Source organism: Aedes albopictus, chromosome 3 (assembly GCF_035046485.1).
Source record: "Aedes albopictus strain Foshan chromosome 3, AalbF5, whole genome shotgun sequence".
Taxonomy (NCBI): domain Eukaryota; kingdom Metazoa; phylum Arthropoda; class Insecta; order Diptera; family Culicidae; genus Aedes; species Aedes albopictus.
Window position 1 is genome coordinate 213,350,075 of NC_085138.1, and position 24,954 is coordinate 213,375,028.

Genomic DNA, 24,954 nt, shown 5'->3' on the forward strand with positions numbered 1-24,954 from the left:
GAACATTTTTATATAATTATTAGGGATATTAAGTGCTCTTTTGCTACTATAGTTATGAATGTAATTTTTGAACGAATTGTTATCGATTAAGCGTCCATTGAATAATTTCTTTGTATTTTGGGGATTTCGGACGCTTAAATGATTGAAAGCCCCATATTTCAGTTTTTTTGATGATTATAACTGGGAGTTTGATATTTGGTATTCTATTGTCTGTTGAATCTTTGATTTCGTGGATTCATTCGGTTCCCGAAGTTGGTTTGATTATCCTTGGAAAACTGTTGTACATGTTGTGAATAATTATTTGGGTAGTATTGTGGATGATTAAAAGTTTGATTAGTTCTGCTGACATTTTGGGGTAAATATTGTTCGGAATTATTATTTCTGCGTGTTTGATCAAAACTGTAATGATAGTTTTGGTTTTTGAAATTATTCCTAAAATTTGATTGATTGTAATTCTTGCCGCAATTGTTTGTACGATATTGATTTGAACTAGACGCTTGATTTCTGAAACTATCATTGTAATTTGTATTCAAATGTTGTTTAGAGATTCTGCATGATTTAAGTCGTTGTTCTATATCTTCTATTTGCTCACATTCTATACATTCTTCTTGTAAGAAAAGTAAAAGATTTTTAAAAGATTGTCCTCTTTGGGTTTTAGCTAATTGCTTTAAGTTTGAATTGCGTAATCCGCTCAAGAAATGAATTTTCAACCTTTGTTCGGGGAATGAAGGTTGAGCTTGTCCTAGGGGTTCTATGGATTTAATAGATTCCAGAATTTCTAGTGCTCTTTCTTTATAGTGTTTGAAAGATTCATTATATCCTTGTTCAAGGGTTTCAATTTTTTGTAAAATTTCTTCTGCAGAGAAAATTATTGAAAATTCTTTTAATAGGTTTCTTTTCACTTCTGGCCATGTTTGCCCTTTGATCCTGTTAATGCATTTCAAAGCTTTTTCTTTTAATTTAAGAAGAACTACATTAATTAATGGTGCATGACTCTCGTTAGGTGGAATTTGCGCTGCAAAAGATTCAATTTGATGTATAAAAGGATCTAATTCTTCAGGTAATCCGTTAAAGTCAGGAATGCATTGAATGGCAAGTTGCATTGGAAAAGTAAAATTTCCAACTGAGTTTCGCATTTGAAATGCCTCCTTAAAGTTATTTTTGGAAAAACCTGGATCAAGGGCATTTGATACTTTTTCTTCACTTCCTCCTGATGCATTTTCATCATCACCTCCATTGGATAAATTCGTATTTTGGGTATTTGTTCTTATGGTACTGCTCAGAATACCTAGTGCTTCTTCAATTTTTGCTTTTACCCTTTTGTGGTTTTCTAATAATTTACTCTGTTGATTTTCATCAGCTTTTGTCATGTATTTCCTAACAGTGCTGTTATATTCTTCCCACCTATCTTTAAAATATGTTATTTTTTCATTAGTATTCTCCGTACTTCTTGAGCGATTGATTGATTTTTTCAAATTATTCAATTCGCCCGTAATGTAGGATTTAATATTCTCCAAAATAGACATTTTGTAGAATGAAACGATCCAGTTGAGAAATATGCAAAAAATAGAATTTGTTTAGCAAAATAATCGGTACTTACCAAATTATTATTGAATTATTCATTTTATGAATTCACAAAGATTTTATTAACTTTTAAACTAATGGTTAAAATCGCGCACAACAAAAACTTTTTCACTAACGAGAAACGAAAAAAAAATGTACAGACACTCTTAAAAAAAATCTGGAAAGAAACAATATCAGGTTAAATTTGAAATAAACCTGGAAAAATAAAAACAAAAAAAAAATAATTTAAAAATGTTACTATCAAATTTACCTTTCTTTTTTTACATAAACAATTGTATAGATATGTATATGTATATATTTTTTTTGAAAATCGAAATAAAATGGACCAGTAGTGTAACGAACAATTAAAAAAAAAAAAAAAAAACAGGATGACTCTTGTCGTTGGTTAGCAAAAAACAGGCCAGAGCTCTACAGGTAATCCGTTGGGGCTCGCAACGGTATCCGTAACAGATTACCGGAAGGGTCCGTTTACGGATCGAATCGATGAGACACACTGTTTGAAACTCTTGTTAATGCTATGTATTCTGGCAATAGGTTATCCGTGTGCAGTCGTCCGGTATCCACTTTAGATTACCTTGGGTAGGGTCTAATCATGGAGCGGAACGAAGGGATTAACTTGTATTGCCTGGCAAAAATAATCCTGATTCATTCGAAATTTGACTAAGTTTATCACTTTTCTTGCCGAAAATCACTAAACACTGGTTTTGATTTTATACACTGGTCAAAAAGGCGTACCAAATCCGAAAAAATATTGCGGAAGTTTCCGCTGTCACCAACTTGCAACCGCCCCGCTATTCAAGCGATTGTACTGAAATATTTAATATACTTTTTCGGATGTGATATTGTGTGCTGAAAAAAAAATTAGGTTATCTTTTAATATTATTATTTTTTTATACTTACAGGGGATGGCCAAAATGTTTGGGATAGGCAACTTTTTTTCTCCCACAAAAAAATTCAACATGCTGTAACTTTTCATAGAGTGCATCAAAAGATCTCAAATTTTGACTGTTTGTCAATTTATTATATGTGCATCATTGGTAAAAATTTGGGCTCGATTGATTAATGTATCGCAAAGTTAGAACCGTTCGAGTAAAACACTATTTTTTAGACAACTCATTTTTGAGCTGTCATATCTTGGAAACCAGTAAACCGAATTGAATGAAATTTTGAACGTAAACTAACAATATGCATATGCTTCACCAACGATTAAAACATAAGTACTTTTTAAACTTTGAAAAAAGTTATCATGGATTGACACTTTTTGGATGTTTCTCGAAAAAAATGTATTTTTTTTACATCAATGTCAATTAATTTTAGTGTTGATATCCAAAGATTTTCCACTTCTGTTCTCAAGTTATCTTTAATCAGATATATTAGAGCCTATTTAGATTGAAGAAAGAACACATTTAGTAATTTTTGCGTGGTATTGTAAATTTGACTTATTTTCCTCTATATGGGTAAAAATTTCAACCCGGTATAACTTGATTCGCCGTGAGAAAATATTACATTTTATAACGTCGTATTAAGTATCAATATATTGTTGATAAACGTTAAAAAATTCATTCAATTCGGTTCACTGGTTTCCGAGATATGACAGCTCAAAAATGAGTTGTCTAAAAAATGGTGTTTTACCCGAACGGTTCTAACTTTGCGATACATTAATCAATCGAGCCCAAATTTGTACCAATGATACACATATAATAGTTTGACAAACAGTCAAAATTTGAGATTTTTTGATGCACTCTATGAAAAGTTACAGCATGTTGAATTTTTTTGTGGGAGAAAAAAAGTTGCCTATCCCAAACATTTTGGCCATCCCCTGTAGCTCTAGCCGTGAAGCGATGTCAGTTTCAGGAGAATACAATTTTCTAGTTGGAATTCACAAACACACTACTTCGCACCTTACTCTACTCTACTGTTCTGCTAACTCCAGCACTACTTACTTTGCTTCACTTCACTTACTCACTCACTAACTCATTCCACACAAAAACTTTTCCTGACTGACTCCTTACTTGCTTTGCTCCACTTTACTCACTATTTCTTCACTGACTGACTGCGATCAAGGGTCCAGCAGCAGTTTTTATAGCCTAAGAATTCAACCTACACATCAACTCTCATTACAATACATATGCACTACATTTTCAATCATCCCCACTCTGGAATCAGAATAGAATCCTGATGTTCCTGAGATAGAAGGAGATGTGCATTAGCGTGGGACACAAAAATACATTTTACTCCTGTACACTTTTTGAGTTCCATTTTGGCCCCATATCAACAGTGCAAAATTTCAGATCGATCGGAGAAACTATATTTAAGCGCCAGCCATTTAAGTTTTCATACGATTTAGTATGGGGAAAATCCCTTTTTCAAAGAAAAATCGCCACAGATTGTCCCTTAACCCCTAAAAGTAAATCGATGAATGATTTCTGTTGGAAATTTTACGAGGAACCAACCCTCCAAAGACCGCAAAGCGATCTGAGGCATGTGAAAAAAGTTATTGACTGAAAACCGAATGGCATGCAAACGCTGTTTAACATGTAAGGAATAACAATAAATAATAAAATCTCGTTATTTTATCGATCGGGTCAAGCCTAATAACTTTTTCCACGAACGTCGCATCGATTGGCTGTCTTCAGAGGTCTGATTCCTAGTGAAGTTTTCTACAGAAATCATTCGTCGACTTATTTTTAGGGATCTAGGGGTGACTCCTAGCGATTTTTCTTTGCAGGAGTAATATTTCCCCATATTTAGTAAATCGTATGAAAAACTAAGATTGGCGGGCGCTAAAATATAGTTTTTCCGATCGATCTGAAATTTTGCACAGTTGATATGGGACCAAAGTGAAACTCAAAAAGTATACAGGAACTTGAGTTTTTTCATTTTTTGTATTTTCCCATATAAACCGTGTACCAGGCTAATGTGCATATATCCTTTTTCGTTTTTGCTGTTTCCCCATTTGGTGTCTTCATGAATCAGAGAGATTCATTTGTCCAATCAAATTTATCAAATTTCCCCTTTTGGTTGATTACATGAATTCAAACGGTTCATCTGACCAATCGCATTCCAAAATTTTCCCTCCGAACTGACATGCGTTTCAGTCCCTGCGCCTAGAAAAAATCGCGAACTTTAATTTTTCATGGTGAGTTAAAAAACAAATATTCAAATCTAATGAAACTTCGATTCTATTGGAACCTAACTCGTTCCTCAACACCAAAAATATATATTCAACCCAATAGCTTTTCCATACTCAAAAGTTATGCATCATTCTATTTATATCACTTATGTTCCCATTAAAATCGAACCCATCATTATATAATTTGAAGGTAAACCATCCTTATGAAGTCCGACCCAAAAAGGGGCCTTTCTAATTTCAATTCGACCACATCCGGGATAATTATCCATGACGAAAGAAAGCTTTCGTTCTGGATCGGGATAATTCGGATCCCTAAAAAAATGGTGGGGAGAGATCGGTTCAGCTTCGGAATATTTATCCGTGACGAATGGAAGGGAGAGATCGGATCCACGATCGGTCTTGATCGGGATACGAGTCCTACAAAATATCCTCAAATAGTGGTGGGGAGAGATCGGTTCAACTTCGTTAAACTTCGGAATATTTATCCGTGATGAATGGAAGGGAGAGATCGGGTTCATATTCGTTCAACTTCGGAATATTTATCCGTGATAAATGGAAGGGAGAGATCGGGTTCATATTCGTTCAACTTCGGAATATTTATCCGTGACAAATGGAAGGGAGAGATCGGATCTGTATTCGTTAAACTTCGGAATATTTATCCGTGATGAATGGAAGGGAGAGATCGGGTTCATATTCGTTCATGTTCGTTATAGTTATTCATGAAATATGGTGGGGTATTCTAGTCCATATTTGCAACCCCTACCCATAAATAAAATTCCACTACAAATAAAATAAGTGTGGACCCAAACACTATTAATACAAAGTGGTGGGGATAAGATCTAATCCGTGATGTAAATGATGTTTCCCAATTGGCTGATTCGTACTCAAATATATGAAGAAAATGTCTCGTACTCAAATTCGTTCGAGAACCTCTGTAGCACGAATACTCATAATCACAGTCGGACCGATTGTTCCTTACCCCAGGTTCTCGCCTTGAACGAGTGGCTAAATCTATGCCTTAAGGACAAACGTCTTAAAATCCCGCTTCAACATTGCATCGAAACTTCAGACGCACAAATCTCAAGAAGCAAGCTTCAAACAGCAATGTATTTCATTATTCTGTTCTTGCTCTTTTGTAATTAGCTTAAAATAAAAAGCTCAGATGCACTGGTTTTGTTTACGAAGAGATTTGTGCCCTCGAAATCGTGAGTAGGTGCCAAAGTCGGCCATTGTGGCGGCCATTTTGGGATTCTTACAAGTCTGTCCTTAAATGAATCAGTAGATGGATTCCTGTCTTTATCCATCGATACATAGGCCACGTTCCGTTAGAGGTAATCTGTTCTAAATGGAAGAACAAAAAGAAAACCCAAGACGGACTGTCGCTTGCAACACGCATTGCGTTTTGATCGCGCGTCCGATCGATATTTCTTTAAACATAAACAACTCTCAGCTAAACGCCAAACTATCGGTGATCGTTCTAGAGGAAGAGTGTTTATAAATATTGTCGCATATGGTGTATGCAAAGTTTTCTCCCCTTGAACTTGAAAAGTATTCAACGTCAGGGCTTGTTATGCTCGCAAAGGCGAGTGGATCTAGGCCAAATCGATTCGATGCTAATTGATTGACCAAAGTAAATTTGGACACTCAAAAACATTCAACTGCTGCTTTTAATCAAATATGCCAACTTGTAACAAGAGGCCTTTTTACAATGGGCAGTTTGTTACATATCCTTTCCGCCCCCTAAAAAAATGATTGTTTATTGAAATAATCATTTTCTTTTTTAATAAATTGTGGTTTGTAAGAGGACCGTCGTCAACGAGCACCCCGATACGTGTGTCAAACCGACCGAACAAGGGAGTGCCACCATTTCGATTCCGTGAAACCAGCAGACTGGTGAGTCTGCAAACGTGGGAACCACAATCGCTAGCAGAAGCGCTGGTGAGCCCAGAGCGGGACCACTGGAAGGCCGCGATGGATGAAGAGTATGCAGCTCAGCAAGAAAACTCCACCTGGGACATCGTACGTTTACCCTCGAACCGGAAACTGATAGGCTGTCGGTGGGTTTTCCAGAAGAAGTTCGACGAGCATAGGAATGTGGCGAGGTACAAGGCTCGACTCGTCGCGAAGGGATGCAGCCAAAAATTTGGTACCGACTACGACGAGATCTTCGCGCTGGTTGCGAAGCACACCACTTTCCGGGCACTCTTGTCGATTGCAGCTCGTCGGAAGATGCAAGTGAAGCATGCCGATATCAAGACGGCATATTTGCATGGCAAGCTTTCGGAGACCATCTACATGCGGCAGCCGCCCGGGTATGAATCCGGGAATCAGGAAGACGTGTGCCATTTGAGGAGGAGCTTGTATGGCCTGAAGCAAGCCGGAAGGGTCTGGAACCGGACCATCACCGATGTCTTGAAGGAGCTGGGGTACGAAGCTACGGAAGCAGACAGCTGCCTTTTCGTGAATGCCGACAAGTCGTCGTTCATCTTATTGTACGTAGATGACATGTTGATCGCCACCGAAGACGACACCGAGTACCAGCGAGTACGGAAGCACCTGGAAAGAAGATTCAAGATTACTTGTCTGGGTAATGTAAAGCAGTACCTCGGCATCCATGTCGAGCGACAAGAGGACGGAGGATTCCTGCTTAATACAGAAAGCTACATAGCGAAGGTTTTGGTGAAATTCGAGATGGAGCAAGCAAAACCGTCGCAGATTCCGATGGATCCTGGCTACGTCACCGCAGAGCAAAAGGAGGAGAAGGTAATGGCCACCGTCGAGAAATACCAGAGTCTAGTGGGCGCTTTACTCTACGTCGCCGTATGTACTCGGCCGGATTTGGCTATCACGGCGTCCATCCTCGGGCGTCAGGTCAGGTTGATCGGAAGTCAAATTCCGGTTTCTTGTTCAAGCTCGGCAATGGAATAATTAGCTGGACAGCACGAAAGCAGGAGTGCGTAACTTTGTCGTCCACCGAAGCGGAGTAAATCGCACTCGCCGAAGCAAGCAAGGAGCTACTCTGGCTGCTGAAGCTGATGCGAGGACTTGGCAAGAACATCCGGCACCCAGTGACGATTCAGGAGGACAACCAAAGTTGCATCTCTATGCTGAACGCTGAAGGAGGAACGAGACGGACGAAACACATCGAAACCAGATATAATTTCGTCCGGGATTTGGCCTCATCTGAAATCATCAAAGTTAAGTATTGTCCGACGGAGGATATGTTAGCTGACATGCTGACGATGCCTCTAGCTCGGCTGAAACTGCGGAAGATAAGAGAAGAAGTTGGCCTGCAGAACATCGTCCTTGAGGAGGAGTGTTGAAGTAGGCTCATATAAGCAAGTGCGATGGTAGGCATGTCATTAAATTAGTTTGTACCTAGTCAATTAGAAGTTATTGTTAGACCATGAACCGAATCGGCTGTTCTTTCATTTCAACTCCCCAAGACAAAAAAAAAACAAAGCGCACGCCCTTTGTGCTGCTGTTACTTCACCCAACTAACGAATCGAATTCGTTGGTTGGGTGGAGGTTGTGGCTCAACGAGCGGGTTCCGACTGTAGTGTCTTTACTGCCTACCGTGCAACTACCGGGCGTTCCAAATATCGTTGACAACGATATGAGCCATTTTACGAACCGACAACAATGTTGATGATGATATTGATTTTTACGGGTTCGGACGCATGCTCCTGTCAAAATTTCATTCTTAAAATTGGCTCGTAAAATGGACTATTTTGGCTTGTTCACAAATGTCATAACGCTGGAGGGGGTGGCTGGGTGTCCTTCATGGTGTTACAGCTCGAACAAAATAAAATTTTCCCCATTATAAACAGTGTTACGAAGGGGTGGGTGGGTGTTGAAAACGACCAATGAGCCATTTTACTAAGTGACAACAATGTTGATGATGATATTGATTTTCACGGGATATTGGGCGCTACCTCCTGTCAAAATTCATTCATAAAATCGGACTATTTTAGCGTTATGACATTTGTGAATAAACCCTTTGCAGTCCGCCCGGTCGCACTAGTAATGGACTTATCCACCGATGAACCGAATTCATCGCGGTCCGAGAATTTTGACACTAGAGCGGGGTCTGTTCCAATCAGAATCGTCCAATTCTGATTGGAAACGGCCCCGCTCTAATGTCAAAATTCTCGGACCGCGATGAATTCGGTTCATCGGTGGATAAGTCCATCCTACATTATGGACTTATCCACCGATGAACCAAATTCATTGCGGTCCGAGAATTTTGACACTAGAGCGGGGTCTGTTCCAATCGTAATCGTCCAATTCTGATTGGAAACGGCCCCAAGAAATTGCAAAGATTGTATTCGATTTGATAGTAGGCAACATCAACTATCCCACGCTATGTCCAAAGGGAAGTGTTATGAAAACTGAATGTACCTCAAAATTTATTCGCTAGAATCATATTTTTGGACCTCTAGATTCAGAAAATGTGTGGTTTAAAATAATCCATCTTGGGTTTTTTTTTCCATACATTTTTATATGGGACGAAATTGACCTTGAAATGACTTTTTTCGACATTTGTATGGGAAAACATGAAAAAAATCAAATATATCAAAAAACCCAAGATGAATTATTTTAAACCGCACAGATTCTGAAACTATAGGTCCAAAGCTACGATCCTAGCGAATAACATTTGCGGTACATTCGATTTTCATAATACTTCCCTTTGGACATAGCGTGTGTCCATCTTTGTTGGAAAACGTGTCTTTGTATGCTCCTTCCCGACTATTATATTTATGTACTTATAACTCACATGTGATACAGGAATCACTGTATAATTACGCTTGAAATGAGTGCCACACTGATAATTCTCTCCGTTCAATTCAGTCTTGTTAGAATTTTCTTGACACTGCCTACCGTTGTACGCGTATCACACTCGTATCACATGTCTGTCCGTGACCTACTGTTTGTTAGATTTTATGGGACAAGCTACGGCTTCAATAATCCATTGGGCAAATGCATTCGTGCATTTAATAGTGTTTATGATCTGTTTTATTCCCATATTTCAAAATTTGTCTTTAAAAATAGTATTTGGAACTTAGATTAAGATGTAGTCTGAGGAATTTGTAATAAAACTCAAGACAATCTACAGTGTATCAAACAATTGTCTGTACAGCAATTTTTTGGTCAACATATTTTTTAATTCAAATGATCATAACTTTTTTATACATCAATCAAATAAGCTGAAATCTTGATCAATCATAAAACATATACTAAAACTCCATTGGTAAAATTTTGAGCGAGATCAAATAAGTTTTCTGAAAGGTATAGAACTTTTAGTAAACCTTATACGATTTTTGAACACATTTTTAAAACATTATATCATAATATGTACTCGATGAAACTTTTTCATTTTTTTTTGTGATACAGCTTATACCTAAGGCTTTCATATGCAGCTTTGTTTGAGGTTTTATATTCACTACAAAAAATATAAAAAATCTGCATATGTTCAGAATGTCATTTGGAAATTTATCATATTTTGATCAACAAAAGTGCCAAGTGTTTTCAACGTTTTTAAACTCTCTTAATGTAAAATGTTTATACAGGACCTACTAAACTACATATGAAGAGTTGGTCATACGTATTTTACGTTTAGTTGCACTTTTATTGGTGGAAAAAGTTTGGCAGATTATATTGCTGACTGCACCCCAAATTGGACTGACACAATAGTGTGCACACACCTTCAAAGTGTGATTACAGCGCAGGCATACGTCCCATGTAAATGGAGGAATAAGTGCACCGAAAACGTCGAGACGATCCGAGGCAAATGTGCACTTTTATCACACTTTTTAGGCGTACCAAAAAAGTGTGATAGTCCAATTTGAGATGTAGTCTGCAATATGTGCAAAATAAGATAAATTTTTAAACATCGTCAACTACATGAGCACATATATATATATATATATAGCTGCATATGAGAACCTTACAGGGTGCGGCAGGAAAAAATGCGAAAAGTTCAAGGCACTATTACACGCTAAATATGGGATATATATGACTATTTTTTCATGACAGTGTATCAGTCAATGTCTATATTTTAGTAGAAATCCTCTACATAGAGATGAGCGGAAGTTACGTATGTCGATTCGGCAACGCTGTTTGTTTTGTTTACAACAGCTGCCAACACTTGCTTCAAAGCAAGATGTTCAAACTTTGTGCGTGACTTCGTTGTGGTTCAAGTTGTTTTGTTTACATTTTCTAATTATGGTAGAAATTTCTTTCAAAATGTTGTTGAAATAGCGGAGCAATCGAAGAAATCTGAAATTTATTGCAAAAGTGTTACCCTAATCATATCGGCAGAAGTGAAGCAAGAAGTAGCAATGGATGTTTTTTCGACAAGTGCAGCAACAAAAGTGTCGTCATAAGCATGAGCTTTTGAAAGCAGAATCAATATTTTTTTTATCTTTTTACTAAACTTACATATGCCACCAATTTCTCGATATTAAAAATAAATAATTTTAATTTATTTAGTTCCGATTGCAATACCGTTCAAACGACGCCTTCCTACGAACGATAAGCATGTTCATTTGGCTTACACTTTGACAGTTCTCTCTGCACGATTGGCTCACAATGGCTGCCTCCGCAGATCTCTATAATGTAGGATTACTATATTTTAGCACTGAAAAATAAAATTGAACATATTTGATGTTTAACATGTGATAATGTAGGCCTAATAGACGAGTGCACCGATGAACTGAATTCATCGCGGTCCGAGAATTTTGACACTACAGCGGGGTCGTTCCCAATCAGAATTGTTCAATTCTGATTGGAAATCTTTCACTTCTGATTGGAAGCGACCCCGCTGTAGTGTCAAAATTCTCGGACCGCGATGAATTCAGTTCATCGGTGCACTCGTCTATAAGCGGATATCAATAAACTGCGCGCCGGATCATCCCTCGGCCCGTGGCAGCACCCCTCGTTTTGGCCGATATGAAAATTACCCTCTCTTTTATTTTTATCATTGAAACGATTGCACATACACATTTTCGACCTTCGGCTTTTTTAAAGGAAATCGTTCAGGGAATCCAGAAAAAATATTATTTTTTTCATTCAGTGTTGCCAGATGTCATATTTTTCAATTTTAAAACTAAAAATCGATTTTTCTCAAAATACGTATACAGTAGACGTTCGGTCGGTGCAAACGGTTTAACTGCAATGCTTTCTAACTGCAAGTCCGGTAAGTGCAACAAATTTGCAGTTATCGCACCGCCAAACGTCAAAATAGTGCGCCATGTTAGCCCTAATGAACAGTCGAATGAATTTTACGTTCATTTTACGTCAATTGACGGCTTGTTGACACTGTCAGGCGTTGCAGTTATCGAATTTTCGTTCGCTAAGTGAAACGTAATCATGTTGCAGTTATCGAACGTCTACTGTATTTTGATTTTAAAAATTTTGATTTCATCGTGTTTATCAGACGTTTTTCGATCGAAAAAGCTTAACTCCCCAAGGTAATTTGCGTCGTTCCTGAGATATAGCGTATTTAGGAAATTTTTTTTTTATATAAAGTAACATATTAATTCAGGTGCAGTTTATAAATTTCGTAAAAAAAAAAACATTGTTCGATGCCATATAAAGATGTTTTGTGTTGATTTGAACAATATCGAGTATAAAAAGGATTTAAAAAATTGTGACAGTGTTGCCAGTTTACCTTTTTTATTAAAACATGAAACCTAACCTTCAAGTGTTTGACAATGTACAGGTTACTCTGAAAAATTGCACCATGTGTACTGCAAGATGTGTAAGCAAGATAAAAACAATACACATCTTCTATTACGACCTTGTTGTTGCCCTTTTCTTCACAGACAAACAGACGTAACACCTAGAATAATTTTCGTGAAAATCCATCGCCTAGTTCACACTACCATCAACTGGTGGAAATGTTTCACGATACACTGCATTGTGCAATATCGTCAACAGAAGCCACTAGTGTGAAACGCCAAACGCTTAGAAAAACGATGCGCGCACCTCTGGTTGTGAAAGCTACAACTATAATAATAAGTTGAAACATCAATTTAAAGTCAATACACCTAAACCTTATTTTACGTCCACTATTGGCTTAGCGAAATAAAATTCTACTGCCAAAATCATAATCAAAATGGACATTTTTATATTTTTGTACACTTCTCTTAATCACGGAGATGTTTTAAAAAATATCAAAATGTTGAGTTTGCTCATTGTCTTGGCGGTAGAATTTTTTGTCGCTTAGCCAAGCATGGACGTCAAAAAAGGACGAGGTGTAAAATGTTTAAATAAGTAGTAAACCAGATGTCTTAAGAACTGCAGATCCAAGAGATATAGCGGGCTAGGTATATAGAGTGCGATGAGAGGAATACGATTGACGAACTTTATCTTTGACGTAGAGCCATCTCTAACATATGGACTGGACTGAACACTGAAAGAACTTCTAATATAAGTTCGTCTGCGGGTTCGCTTTAAAACCGAGTTTTTAACCTAACTTATACATGAATCGAACTTGACAGTTTTCTCATGAGTTGTTATGTATTGCAAACTTTAGTCAAACTGGAGCCTCAGCCAAAATATTGCAGTAACAGTTAAGCACGCTGTAATGATACTTATGTACCTCGTCACCCACTTCATGCAACTACATTAGTGGTCTAATAACACTTAGCGCGCTCGGCATAGTTCCATCATGCCACTCAAAGTGTTGCCACAAATAATGCTTAGTTTGCAAAACCCAGTTATCTGGCTGGTGGGGCATGGGAGCCTAAGCTTCAACTGTTAATGCAATCAGAGACTACTCAGACTTAGACGTGGGCGATCCTATATATGAAGGGTTATCCAAAACGCTCTGGAGAATTCCCAAAGCGCATTCTTGTGATGCTAGTAAGCCATTATATGGTTTATGTAATGTAAAACAATACAACATAACAAAAGAGAACCATTCCAAAACCATGATTAAATTTATAACCAGTAGTGAAATTACAATTAAAAACAATATATTTACGGTACATTTTATTGTTTGAAACCATACGTGTACCATACAATGTACGCTATATTAAAACCCACGTATCAGTATTTACAACAATTCATTTACAGTAAAATGTATGGTTTTGTAAAAAAATATATATGGAAAAAAATATGTTTTTATATTGTTACGATACTTAACAACCCGTATAGTATATTGTAAAAATCTTATTTACAATTCACTACATTACATCTTATTGTTTTTGTATTTTTATTTGTACTGTGGTGTCTATTGTAAAAATATGGTTCTAAATAGTACTGTTACAATACAACGTTCGGTTTTTCTACTGTATTTTTTATTCGGGTCATGATTGGTAAAAATTTGAGCATTTTTGATCGACGAATTAAAAAGTTGTTGAGAACCACTGGATTGGCTCTCATGCTCTCGTCGTTCTGCGTGCTCGCCGATAGCATTTCGTTATGCCTCGGTCGATGCACAATTGCAGATGTTAGAATAGAAGTAATGTAGCCTTCGTGTCGTGTATGTGTCGCGTCTTTGTAATGTATATTTTATATTGTAAATAAAGTATATTTTAATGTGTTATTTCGCTACGCCTGGGAGTTTCAATAGACTGCGATGTCTCCCGGCCACCCCGAACTCCAGGCCGTAACAGTGGCGACGAGAAATCCGTGCGAGCAGTGAGGACCCGCGACGCGTTAAGTTTTCCGCAGAGGAGAAGATGGGCGACGGCGGCCCGATGCACTTCGGGCGGAGTGAACAAGCCCAGTGCCAGCATTCAGCGTCGGCTGGACAGGATCTGCACCTGCGTCAGGTGGATCAGCGGCTGTATTCGCCATTCCCATCATTGCCCGTGAAAATGTATCCTCAACAGCAGCACCAGTACATCAATCAACCCTCGCATCAAACCCCAGCATTCAGCGTCGGCTGGACAGGATCTGCACCTGCGTCAGGTGGATCAGCGGCTGTATTCGCCATTCCCATCATTGCCCGTGAAAATGTATCCTCAACAGCAGCACCAGTACATCAATCAACCCTCGCATCAAACCCCAGCTGGAGTCAATGAATGCCCTATTGACTCGCTATCATATGATGGGCAGTCAGCGGTACAAGCACCACCGCCGCCATCATCGTCAAGCCGGTTTCCACTCGATCTAGAAGAATACCTCGATGGGCAGTTTCGACAAATGCGAGAAGCCAGCGAGAAATACTACAGCATGATGAATCGGCTGATGGAGCTCCAGTATCAGGCTTCTGTGGAGCGAATGAAAACAGTCAACCAACAAATGCAGTTGATGTTTTCACTATGTTGGGCTGCTCGAGTACCACAGCCAACATACGAGTCCTCCCCGAACAGCAAGCAACAGCTAGGAACACAACACCAAGCACCGTTTCCAAATGATGCCGACTCTACGGCGGCGGTAATAAATAAAGAGCAACCGCGGCAGCCACGAGTGGATCAGCTGTTTGTTCCAGTGTCGACGCTTCATTGTGAGGAACAACAGCAGCAGAAGCAAGAAATAAAAAATCATATTGACGTACCTGCACCACCCGACGGCAGTAGTGATGAGGTTTTCGAACACGCTCAGCAGAACGAGTGTGCAGCAGAGGTGTTCAAGTCGTGCAATGTCGGATCATTTCGGGAAGCAGAAATTGTTTCCGATAAGCACCCACCGATCAGCGTTAAATCGGATCCAATGTTCGTGCAGTATTTTGTGGATCGATATGGGCATCGGTTGGATTTAGCACGTGGACGTGCTTCAGTTTTCAGCGACGTCTTCGAGTGGATGATAAACCAAGGTAGAATCAGGATCAAGCTCCGACCTTCCGTACATCAGTGTCTGTTAACATGAGCACCGGCCAGATTTCATCACTGTCCACCATCCACGCTCTTCCTGCGCCAGAAGACCGCTGTAATGGTTTACCGTCAAACCAATTAGAGGAGGAGATGTTGAGAACCACTGGATTGGCTCTCATGCTCTCGTCGTTCTGCGTGCTCGCCGGTAGCATTTCGTTATGCCTTGGTCGATGCAGAATTGCAGATGTTAGAATAGAAGTAATGTAGCCTTCGTGTCGTGTATGTGTCGCGTCTTTGTAATGTATATTTTATATTGTAAATAAAGTATATTTTAATGTGTTATTTCGCTACGCCTGGGAGTTTTAATAGACTGCGATGTCTCCCGGCCACCCCGAACTCCAGGCCGTAACAAAAGTTATGAACACTTGAATGAAAACTTAATATGACCAAAAAAATGCTGTACGGACAATTGTTTGATACACTGTATCTATCTATCTTATATATAAATAAAAATGGAATGGTGTTTGTATGTCACGAATAGGCTCGGGAACGGGTCAACAGATCGACATGATTCTTTCACTGTTGCATTCCGCCAGGGCTACGACGTGTTCGGACGAAAAAATAATTAGGAAAAGTGACCGGGAAGGCAAGAAAAACGGGAAAATCTGAAATTCCATTTTGAGGGGCATTTTTCTACAGAGTTGCATGTCAAAACACACAGTAGGCAGGCATAACGACGTTTGCCGGGACAGTTAGTATATATATATATTATATATAAATAAAAATGGAATGGTGTTTGTATGTCACGAATAGGCTCGGTAACGGGCCAACGGATCTACATCATTCTTTCAGTATTTCATTCGTGCAGGGCTCCGACGTGTTCGTACGGAAAAAATAATTAGGAAAATTGACCGGGAACGCACCGAAAACAAGAAAGTTTGAAATTTCATTTTGCGGGGCATTATCTACAGAGCTGCATGTCAAAAGCAGAGTAGGCAGGCAGGACGACGTATGCCGGGACTGCTAGTTATAAATAAATATAAAACCCCTAATTTAGAAGATCTTTTTGTTATTATTATTGTTTATTGTATACATTATGTGGGTATACAGCAGAAACTAACTAGAACAGATAATTAAGTATTCTTGTTTTCTGTACTTTTAGATGAGCCTACTAGTCAACGATCGACCAAATTTTGAAGTTCGTTTACCTAACCAGCAATTCAATAATTTCTACAACAAATCAACAATCCAGAAAATGATCGTTTCGCTCAAACGTCAAATAAGTTTAAACAGCGTTAAAGATTTATATTCTACAGCAAATTACGATGTCATTGTAAATATTCTGGAGGATAGTTTAATCCACTCTTCAGATATCAAATATGGTGACGCAGAAGTATTGAGCATCTCGACACAAATTGAAATTATGTTGGAGAGTTTATGGCAGTTGGAACGGTATTTGGTAAGTGCTTAAAAGTTTATTGTATTGCGCTCTTAGTTCACCACTGGACTGCGCACTTAGTTTTCATATAAGCAAAAATGTAAATAAATAAATAAAAGTGCGCTATTATATCAAATCGAGTTGATGCTTTCGGCGCACTATTTCTTCGATCTACGCTGAATAAGTGCTCTGGGTCTGTTCCAATTGGAGAATTAAAATTAATATTCACTTAAACTTGACAGTTTGATAATTATTTCCTTAGGAGAACGAGAACTGTCAAGTTTAAGTGTCGAACTGTCAAATTTAAGTAAAAATTAATTTTAATTCGCCAATTGGAACAGACCCTGAAGACACCGAATGGATCAATGAAGCAAACTTTTCTTTTGTTCACCGCATGTAAACAAAGGCGCCACCGTATAGGATATTAACATTGTGACAGCAGTCGAGCTATGTCAAACACACAAGGCTATGGTGGCGCTATCTATTCATTTCATAGCGGCCGTTTTAGTTATGTTAGTGATCCATTGATTTTATTGGCACGCTCGTTGAAAACTACTCTAAACGGAGTAGTTTTCGACTCACTTTGGGAAAAAAGTGGAACAGCTCAAAGGAGAGTAAATGCTCAGTTACTCACTTTTGAGTAATGATGGAATTTTCAAAATAGCTTTTACTCAGTTTGTCTATTTCGAGAAAATAAAAAAATGAGTAGATATTACTAACTTTTGCTAATTATTGTAGCATAAAATCTGGCAACAAAAATAATAACAAATATGAACACAAGCAATACATTTTATTTATTATTCAATTTAAACTAAACGTTCGGCTGCGGATTAGGCAACACGACTTACAGCGCTCGAATCAATAAGTTTTTTGGTGGGTGTTAGAATTGGGCGGATTTTGATAGTGTCAGTAAGATGGATTAGTGATAGATCAAGAAAACGGAATTAAAAAGGAATTGAACAAGAATGAAGGTTTCAGGAAACTGATGGAGCAACGACTCGATCTTTCCCGTTCAGGCCGCCGATATGTGGTTGGAATCAAGACCAACATTCAATCAAAAATTGCCATTTTCTTGGTCCACAAGTGTCGCAACTGTTTCGCATCTAGTGCGCTGTGTTGCTGACAACAACGGGAAGGATGCGCACTACCTTTGACATGATTTAAAAACGTCGCGAGTTGAGTCGCGTCGCGACTTGATTGTGCGAAGTCCGGTTTGGTGACGGCCCGACAATAAGATCAAAAAAAGTGATAATAAAACAGTGAAATTTGGAGTTAATTAAAATTTAAAGAAAAGTATACCTAAGAGCCGATGCACACGAGCGTTAATTGACGCTGCGTGAATTCACGCTGCGTCGCCGCAGCGTTCTTGTGGGGCATGCATGCATGCGTTGACATTGCGTGCCGCACACGGTGCGGCGCGGTTGCTTTGCGGTAGCGTTGCGTTCTCGTGTGCATCCTCCCATTTGATTGTGTGTAACTCAGGACTATAGACACTATAGATTCCATAGACTCGCGAAGGCGAAGACAACTGTAGCCAAACGAGCATGACGTCACGATTTCAATAGCTATAATGGATTATGTGACGTCATATGTGCTCGGTACACTCTAAATTCACGGTAAAACACACTAAAATCGTATTGCTCAACCATGTCTCCGCGAGTCTATGGAATCTATGAGCCTCTGCACGAATCTGGCGTACTGCTCACTCCCACAGAAAATTTGAAAACAGTTCGCACAGTAAAAGTCAAATGTGACTTTTACTGTGCGCGGTGTTTTCAAATTTTCTGTGGGAGTGAGCAGGACAGGGCAAATTCGTACAGAGGCTCATAGTGTCTATACACAGGACGCACTTGCGTGCACGCTGCGTGGACCGCGTGTGCATCGGCTCTAAAAGTGAAAAGTGATAGCTCGGGTTCGTTGGACCGCGCGTCGTCGTTTGTGTGGGTTTTTTTTCTAGTTCCCTCGCAAACGGCATTCAGGATGGTGGTGCTACAAAGAAGTAGCCACCGAGCCATCAGTGAAAACAGGCCAAACATTTCAATAGGTCCTATATGCATTTCAAAGGCACTCTTTGTTCACTTTCTCTTTTAATTAATGCAATGTAATGTTACACTTTTCAACTATTTTTGCAGTACAAATCAAAAGACAATTGTTTTGACCATCGTTCAATGCAAGGAGACAATCATAATACAAATAAACAGCTGAGATATTAACGAAAGAGACAGAAACCAAAGAGAGCCTCTCTTCTGCAGATAGGACCTTTAGACATGTTTGGCCTGAAAAGTGATAGCTCGGGTTCGTTGGACCGCGCGTCGTCGTGTGTGTGGGCTTTTTTTCTAGTTCCCTCGCAAATGGCATTGAGGATGGCAGTGCTACAAAGAAGTAGCCACCTAGCCTTCAGTGAAAAGTGATAGCTCAGGTTCGTTGGACCGCGCGTCGTCGTGTGTGTGGGCTTTTTTTTTCTACACGGTCGTTTGCGAAAACCCATTAATGGGTGAAAAAACACCCATTTTCGCTAGAACTGCCTCTCCCCATTTAATGGGTAAAGGCGCTTTACCCATTAATGGGTAGAGACAGTTTATGTCAAACGCTGGGTAAAATTTTACCCATTGTGCGAAACGCGTTCCCACTGCAAAATGGGTGAAAAAATACCCATTTTTAGAACAACGAATTAAGAATGAAAATATCAATCAAGTTTTATGCTCGTTTAGTGAAACAAACAATAAATATATTCCTCCTTTTATTTTTATTACAGAGATGATTGTCAATCACATATTTGATAATAAAATTGTTCGAAATTCCAATTATTGATGAGGATGGTGCCCTTGATGGTGCCGCTTCCAGGATGGTTCGCCAATCGTCGCAGATGTCATCTGAAGATTACAAATAATTTGGAAATGGCGCAATATGTGTGACTGATTTCAGTGCTTTTTCTTACTTACCATTCTTGTTGCTATATTTCTTTTATCTCTGCCATTTTATTCGTATTTTGGTTGCAGGAAAATGTTCAGTCCTGTTCAGCTAACGAGACCAAAATGTGGCGTGTTTGTAAAACTCGTGCTTCTTTGTTATTTTCTCTCTGTATGTGGACTCTATTTTCATTATATTACTTATTCATTATGTGTGTATGTATCTTTTAAACATTTTGATCAAATTTGTATAGTTCGTCACCATGAGTGTCGACTTTTTTTTGTCAAAGTCGAAAGTTACATCTTGAAAATTATCTCTTCCACTTTGTCTATCATGTATCTGTTTGTATATGTTTCTCATACTCATCTTTCGTGTATTTACACTACAAGCATTGCAAAGTTCAAGTATCGGCGCAAATTCTCGCGATTCACATTTTTTTCAATATTTTTTTTCTATATTATTGTACAGTCCGCCACTGAAAGGTGCCAGCCACAGTATTCTGTTTTTCAATATGTTTCAGTATTGTTTTCCCTAATAAGTACGTTTCGTCACAATTGGTGTCGGCACAAAATTTTGTCTCAACATTTCCATACTGCCGTAATTCTGCAAAGTGACGTAAGCGACATTGATAGTTTTCCCATTTTTTGGTTATCATGCATAAAACTCTTGCCCACCCTCTAAGTTTCTTTCCATAGATGATAGATTACGACTAGATCTTGTATTCTAATACAGCAGGCATACCACAGTGTTATTTTTACACCAGATATTGTATATAATGTACCAAAAAATATCGACATTTTAAATGGCGCTTACGTCATTTTGCAGAATTACGGCAGCATAGTATCCAAAGCAAGTAACATTTTATATTGGTTCACCAGTCCTCTTAATTGCGAGGTGACGCAAGATATCGTTCGTTCCATAAGGCGTTCTCTAAATTCCTATTAGGAATTTTCAAGGTTTCACCATTCCTCCAAACTGTGAGGTGGCACAATGCTGTGAATATATGTTTTGTGTATGCTCAAGATTGCAACGCTTATCAAAGTGAATCCTGATTTATGTAACTACCAATCCCTCCCAACTAACAAAAACTCCTTCCCGTGACAACTGTGGAGGGCACAGTAGTATATACAACCTCTAGTAGCAACGGTTGTCCAACTAACATTCCATCCCTTCTCCGGTTGACCGTAAGACGTGGCCGGCGCCGTTATTGACATATTAAAACTCGAGTTCTCGGAACGTGCACATTGAAACAGGTGTGCTAATCCCAAGCCGCATCTATTAGTTCTCTGTGCAATTCAGCTAGCTCTAGTCAATCACGGAGTAGCAACTACGAAGTGTACGGTCACCAATGCTCATGCTCATGCTCATTTAAAGAAAAGTATACCTAAAATTAAACTGTAGTGAACAAATAATTAACTAATCTATTTTTCAAAGCTTTTACAGTGTTTTCAAAAATCAATTTCTATATACAAAAATCGTGAGTCAAGTTAGTCTGGAAATTGTGAAAAGTAAGCATGTGATTATAAGCTCATACGAAAAGTGTTTCTAATGAAAATTTGCAATTAGGCCAGTAAACGTGAGTCGAGTGTAGCAAAATTATTGAAACTTTAAGAAAACCTGAATACGCGAGGTAATTTTTGAGATCTAAGGAGATTGTGTGATGGGGTGCTAACCTGTTCTTTCTATAGTCACCAGCAGTGATTGCGTGGATCGTTGGCCTCCTGTTGGTGGGAAAAGTGGTGGCTTTACGAAGAGAGTGGAGTGGAAGCATCAAGTGAATCCCGTTGTTGCACTGTGAACCAACTATTGGTGCTAGTGATCGGACTTTTGGGCAATCCTCCGGGGATATTCTTTGTCTCGTGGCCTCGTGCTGCAAAGGATATTTCTGGAGAGCGTGGACATCGATAGAGACCTTCGGCCTCGAGAGCATCCCCCACCGTCAACACGTGGATGCAGAAGTCGCGAGTGGTCTGTCTGGGGAAAGACTACCGCCGCCAGAGAGATTTGCCCCGACTCACGTCCCGGGTGATCATCAGTAGCGAAACAGTCACGATCACGCCCCACCCACCGCCCATCATCGTTGGATCAACAAAGAGTAAAGTGTTGTGGTTTCGATCCGGCGAGAGCGCCCAGAAACAACGAGGAAGACGTCGAATTCTCACCATCATCACCAGGTGCGTGGCGTCGGCTCTAACCGATCCCATGAGCGATAGGGTCAACGAATGCCTAACATTCTCGGTACCTGAAACTAATTCGAGTTCGTCCGAGTAGTGATGCGGCTAAAGAAGCCTCCGTCGCCTTCCGCGCGTCGCCCGCCGGCGTCGGCTTGTGAGCGACCCCGCCGATTACGCGAACCTCTCGAGTGGATCGCCGAATACATCACCGTCGAGACAGGCACCGATCATCCAGGTAACCCACATCACGAAGCTGTAAGTATCCAAACCTGCTATGAGCACCCCATGATCTCACACTGACACGAACATACAGTAGCATGCGCTTGCCTTAGTAGGGGAAAATGGGAATATGTATTGAATTAGGTCGACTCACGAAGAAACACTAGAAAAATGGGCCAGTGACGTCACAAGTAGGTTTCTTAAATTAATTAGCATGCTAATCGCTAATGAAATAAGACCCAAGCAATTATTTTAGTAGATGCGACAAAGGCTTTGAAATATTGCTTGTTTGAAAAACTAAATACACTATGTAAGCATGCAATTTCTATTTTTTTGATTGGTTTCATATAAACTGAGAACATTTTAATTTTCGAATGAAACGAGAATTTTGGAGGTTTAACGATTGAAAATTGGGAATCGAAATACCTGCTTTTGGGAGAACTCTTTGGAATGATTGGGAAATCAGTAGGTGGGTTCTGCTGAAGGGCTAGAACTTGTACTAGCTGGGCAAATCTATCGGAAATTCTGACAACTTTTGTTGTTTTACGCGTAAGTCGGAATTTTTCAGACCCTCACGGGACCCTCCTTACATTGGCGCCCAACTTTTGAAAAGGCTTCGACCCACAGAGTAGTAAGTAAAATTTATTAATTCATCAAATCTGATATTGTATAATATATTTTTATGTTTTAAATTAAATTATTTGGATTATTGATTCGAGCACTTAGGTTAAGGGAAGTTTATTGCTAAACTTTAAAATCTGATATATTTTTCTGGGTATTTTTTTTCTTTCTTTTTTTTTGTAAACTTGGTGAAGGATGATGGTTTTTTTGTAGAATATAGATAGTATTGCACGGTGAACTTATTTTTGATTATTATTTTTTTTTTCGTTTTTTTTTTTGTTTTTCTTTTTATAATTAACTAGCTGTACCCGGCAAACTTTGTCTTGCCTACTGCGTTTTTTGACGTTTCAAGTTTCTATCCAAGACCAAGCCTCCGATGACAAAGCGTATGGAAGATCGATTTTCAAAAACTTTCATTTTTTCCATGTTTTTTGCCTCATAAACCTTCCTTGGGTGAAAACTAACAGACCAAAACAAAGACGATCAAAATCGGACCTTCTGTTCGCAAGTTATGCGCGGTCCCACGTATGCCACTGCATTTATATATATATATATATAGATATTATTTGATATTATAAACGTACAGTATGCGGCAGGAAAAAATGCGAAAGTGTTTTTCAACTTCAAACCTCATTTTCGTCCATTTGACATTAACCAATCTATGTTTCAACGTTCCATGATCTATAATAGGCTAGTTTTCTGAAAAGTTAATTAAAAAAATTCCCATTTTGGTCACTAACCTTTACAGGGTGGCGCCTGAAGATGAAGACAACCAGAATTTTCAAACCGCAGAAAATCGCACAGGTCGCTAAATTTCGCATCTGATAAAACAAAATTTTTGATTTTCTCTACAATATCATCAAATATATGTACTTATTTCATCTGGTATGTGAAACTACATGGCTCTGGATCAGTGTGGTCTGATTGTTCATCAAATTTGAGCTAATTTTGTTACTGTTATAGTCATTTTGTTTAATGACCATTGGGCGCGCAGTTTATTGATATCCGCTTATTAGGCCTACATTACCACATGTTAAACATCAAATATGTTCATTTTTATTTTTCAGTGCTAGAATATAGACATTGACTGAAACACTGTCATGAAAAAATAGTCATATATATCCCATATTTAGCGTGTAATAGTGCCTTGAACTTTTCGCATTTTTTCCTGCCGCATCCTGTATAGTACGATATTCCTGAATTGAATAACCGAGAATTTGAAATGGCAAAACAGAGCAACGCCAGCATTATCAATGCTTTTAATTTGAGTGACGAAGAATTAGAAGATGAACTAAAAATAAGAAACATTCTTTATTCGAAATCAGACTTACAAAAACGTGAACGTTTGAATATTGCTTTTAGAAATGAAGCTCAAGAACCATTGGTACCGACGGATAACGTCTACTTCAGTGATGAGTGGCCACTGGGCATAAAGAAACTCAAAGAAATTGAAGAAGGATTGAAAGGAGACATTCATGGCAGGTGGATATCTCAACTAAGACATTGGAAAGAACGAATATACCGAAGAAGACTCATGAATCTAAGCGATCCCGAAGACGGTAAGTTAGAAGGAGCAATGGAAGGTTTAGATTTAAATCAGAACGTAAATAAAAAACAGGAAACTCAAGAGAAATTTGAGAACAATATTAAATTTCATAGTAGTTTGGCGAAAAATGTACCGACATTAGGAGCATTTCCTCAAGACAGGGACTTTACCCACAATCCGACACACAAAACGTTAGGTGGTTTGTTCAAGAACCTTCCAAGGGTGCAGGAGTTCAAAATTGGTCCAGAAACCGCTAGAAGTATTGTTCGGGCCGATCGCCACGAATGATTAATTTTCTTCGTGCACCTCCAGCCGCAGCCTGCTGAGGTGCGCGATTCCAGCAGCACACAGCTGCGCGAAAGACAGCATGTGATGCAAGCAGCCGCACGAAAGGATCACGCGAAGGAAGAGTGGGCGCAAAAGGAGGAAAATTCTTATCCTCAGGCAAAATTTATTGTTCACCGTACGTTCAACGTGTTAAGACGTGTGTCGTCGCAGTAATAAGAAACTGAATTTGAACCAAATCAAAGAAATGTGTAAATAGTATGCAAATAGAGTGTAAA

General features: G+C 38.9%; 1 protein-coding gene and 1 long non-coding RNA gene across 2 annotated transcripts; one reads left to right on the plus strand and one right to left on the minus strand.

Annotated features, from left to right (window-relative positions):
- The first annotated feature begins 14,406 nt into the window (after positions 1–14,406).
- Positions 14,407–15,538, plus strand: LOC134290590 (uncharacterized). Its single transcript, XM_062857756.1, has 2 exons — positions 14,407–14,513; positions 14,560–15,538. Exons 1-2 carry the CDS (start codon positions 14,407–14,409, stop codon positions 15,536–15,538), a joined length of 1,086 nt encoding a protein of 361 aa, XP_062713740.1.
- Positions 15,539–19,648: 4,110 nt separating this feature from the next.
- LOC134292224 (uncharacterized) lies at positions 19,649–22,109 on the minus strand. Its single transcript, XR_009999530.1, has 2 exons — positions 19,864–22,109; positions 19,649–19,794 (listed from the first exon to the last, which is right to left on the minus strand). It is a non-coding gene; the product is annotated as an uncharacterized LOC134292224 (long non-coding RNA).
- Between the last annotated feature and the right edge of the window lie 2,845 nt (positions 22,110–24,954).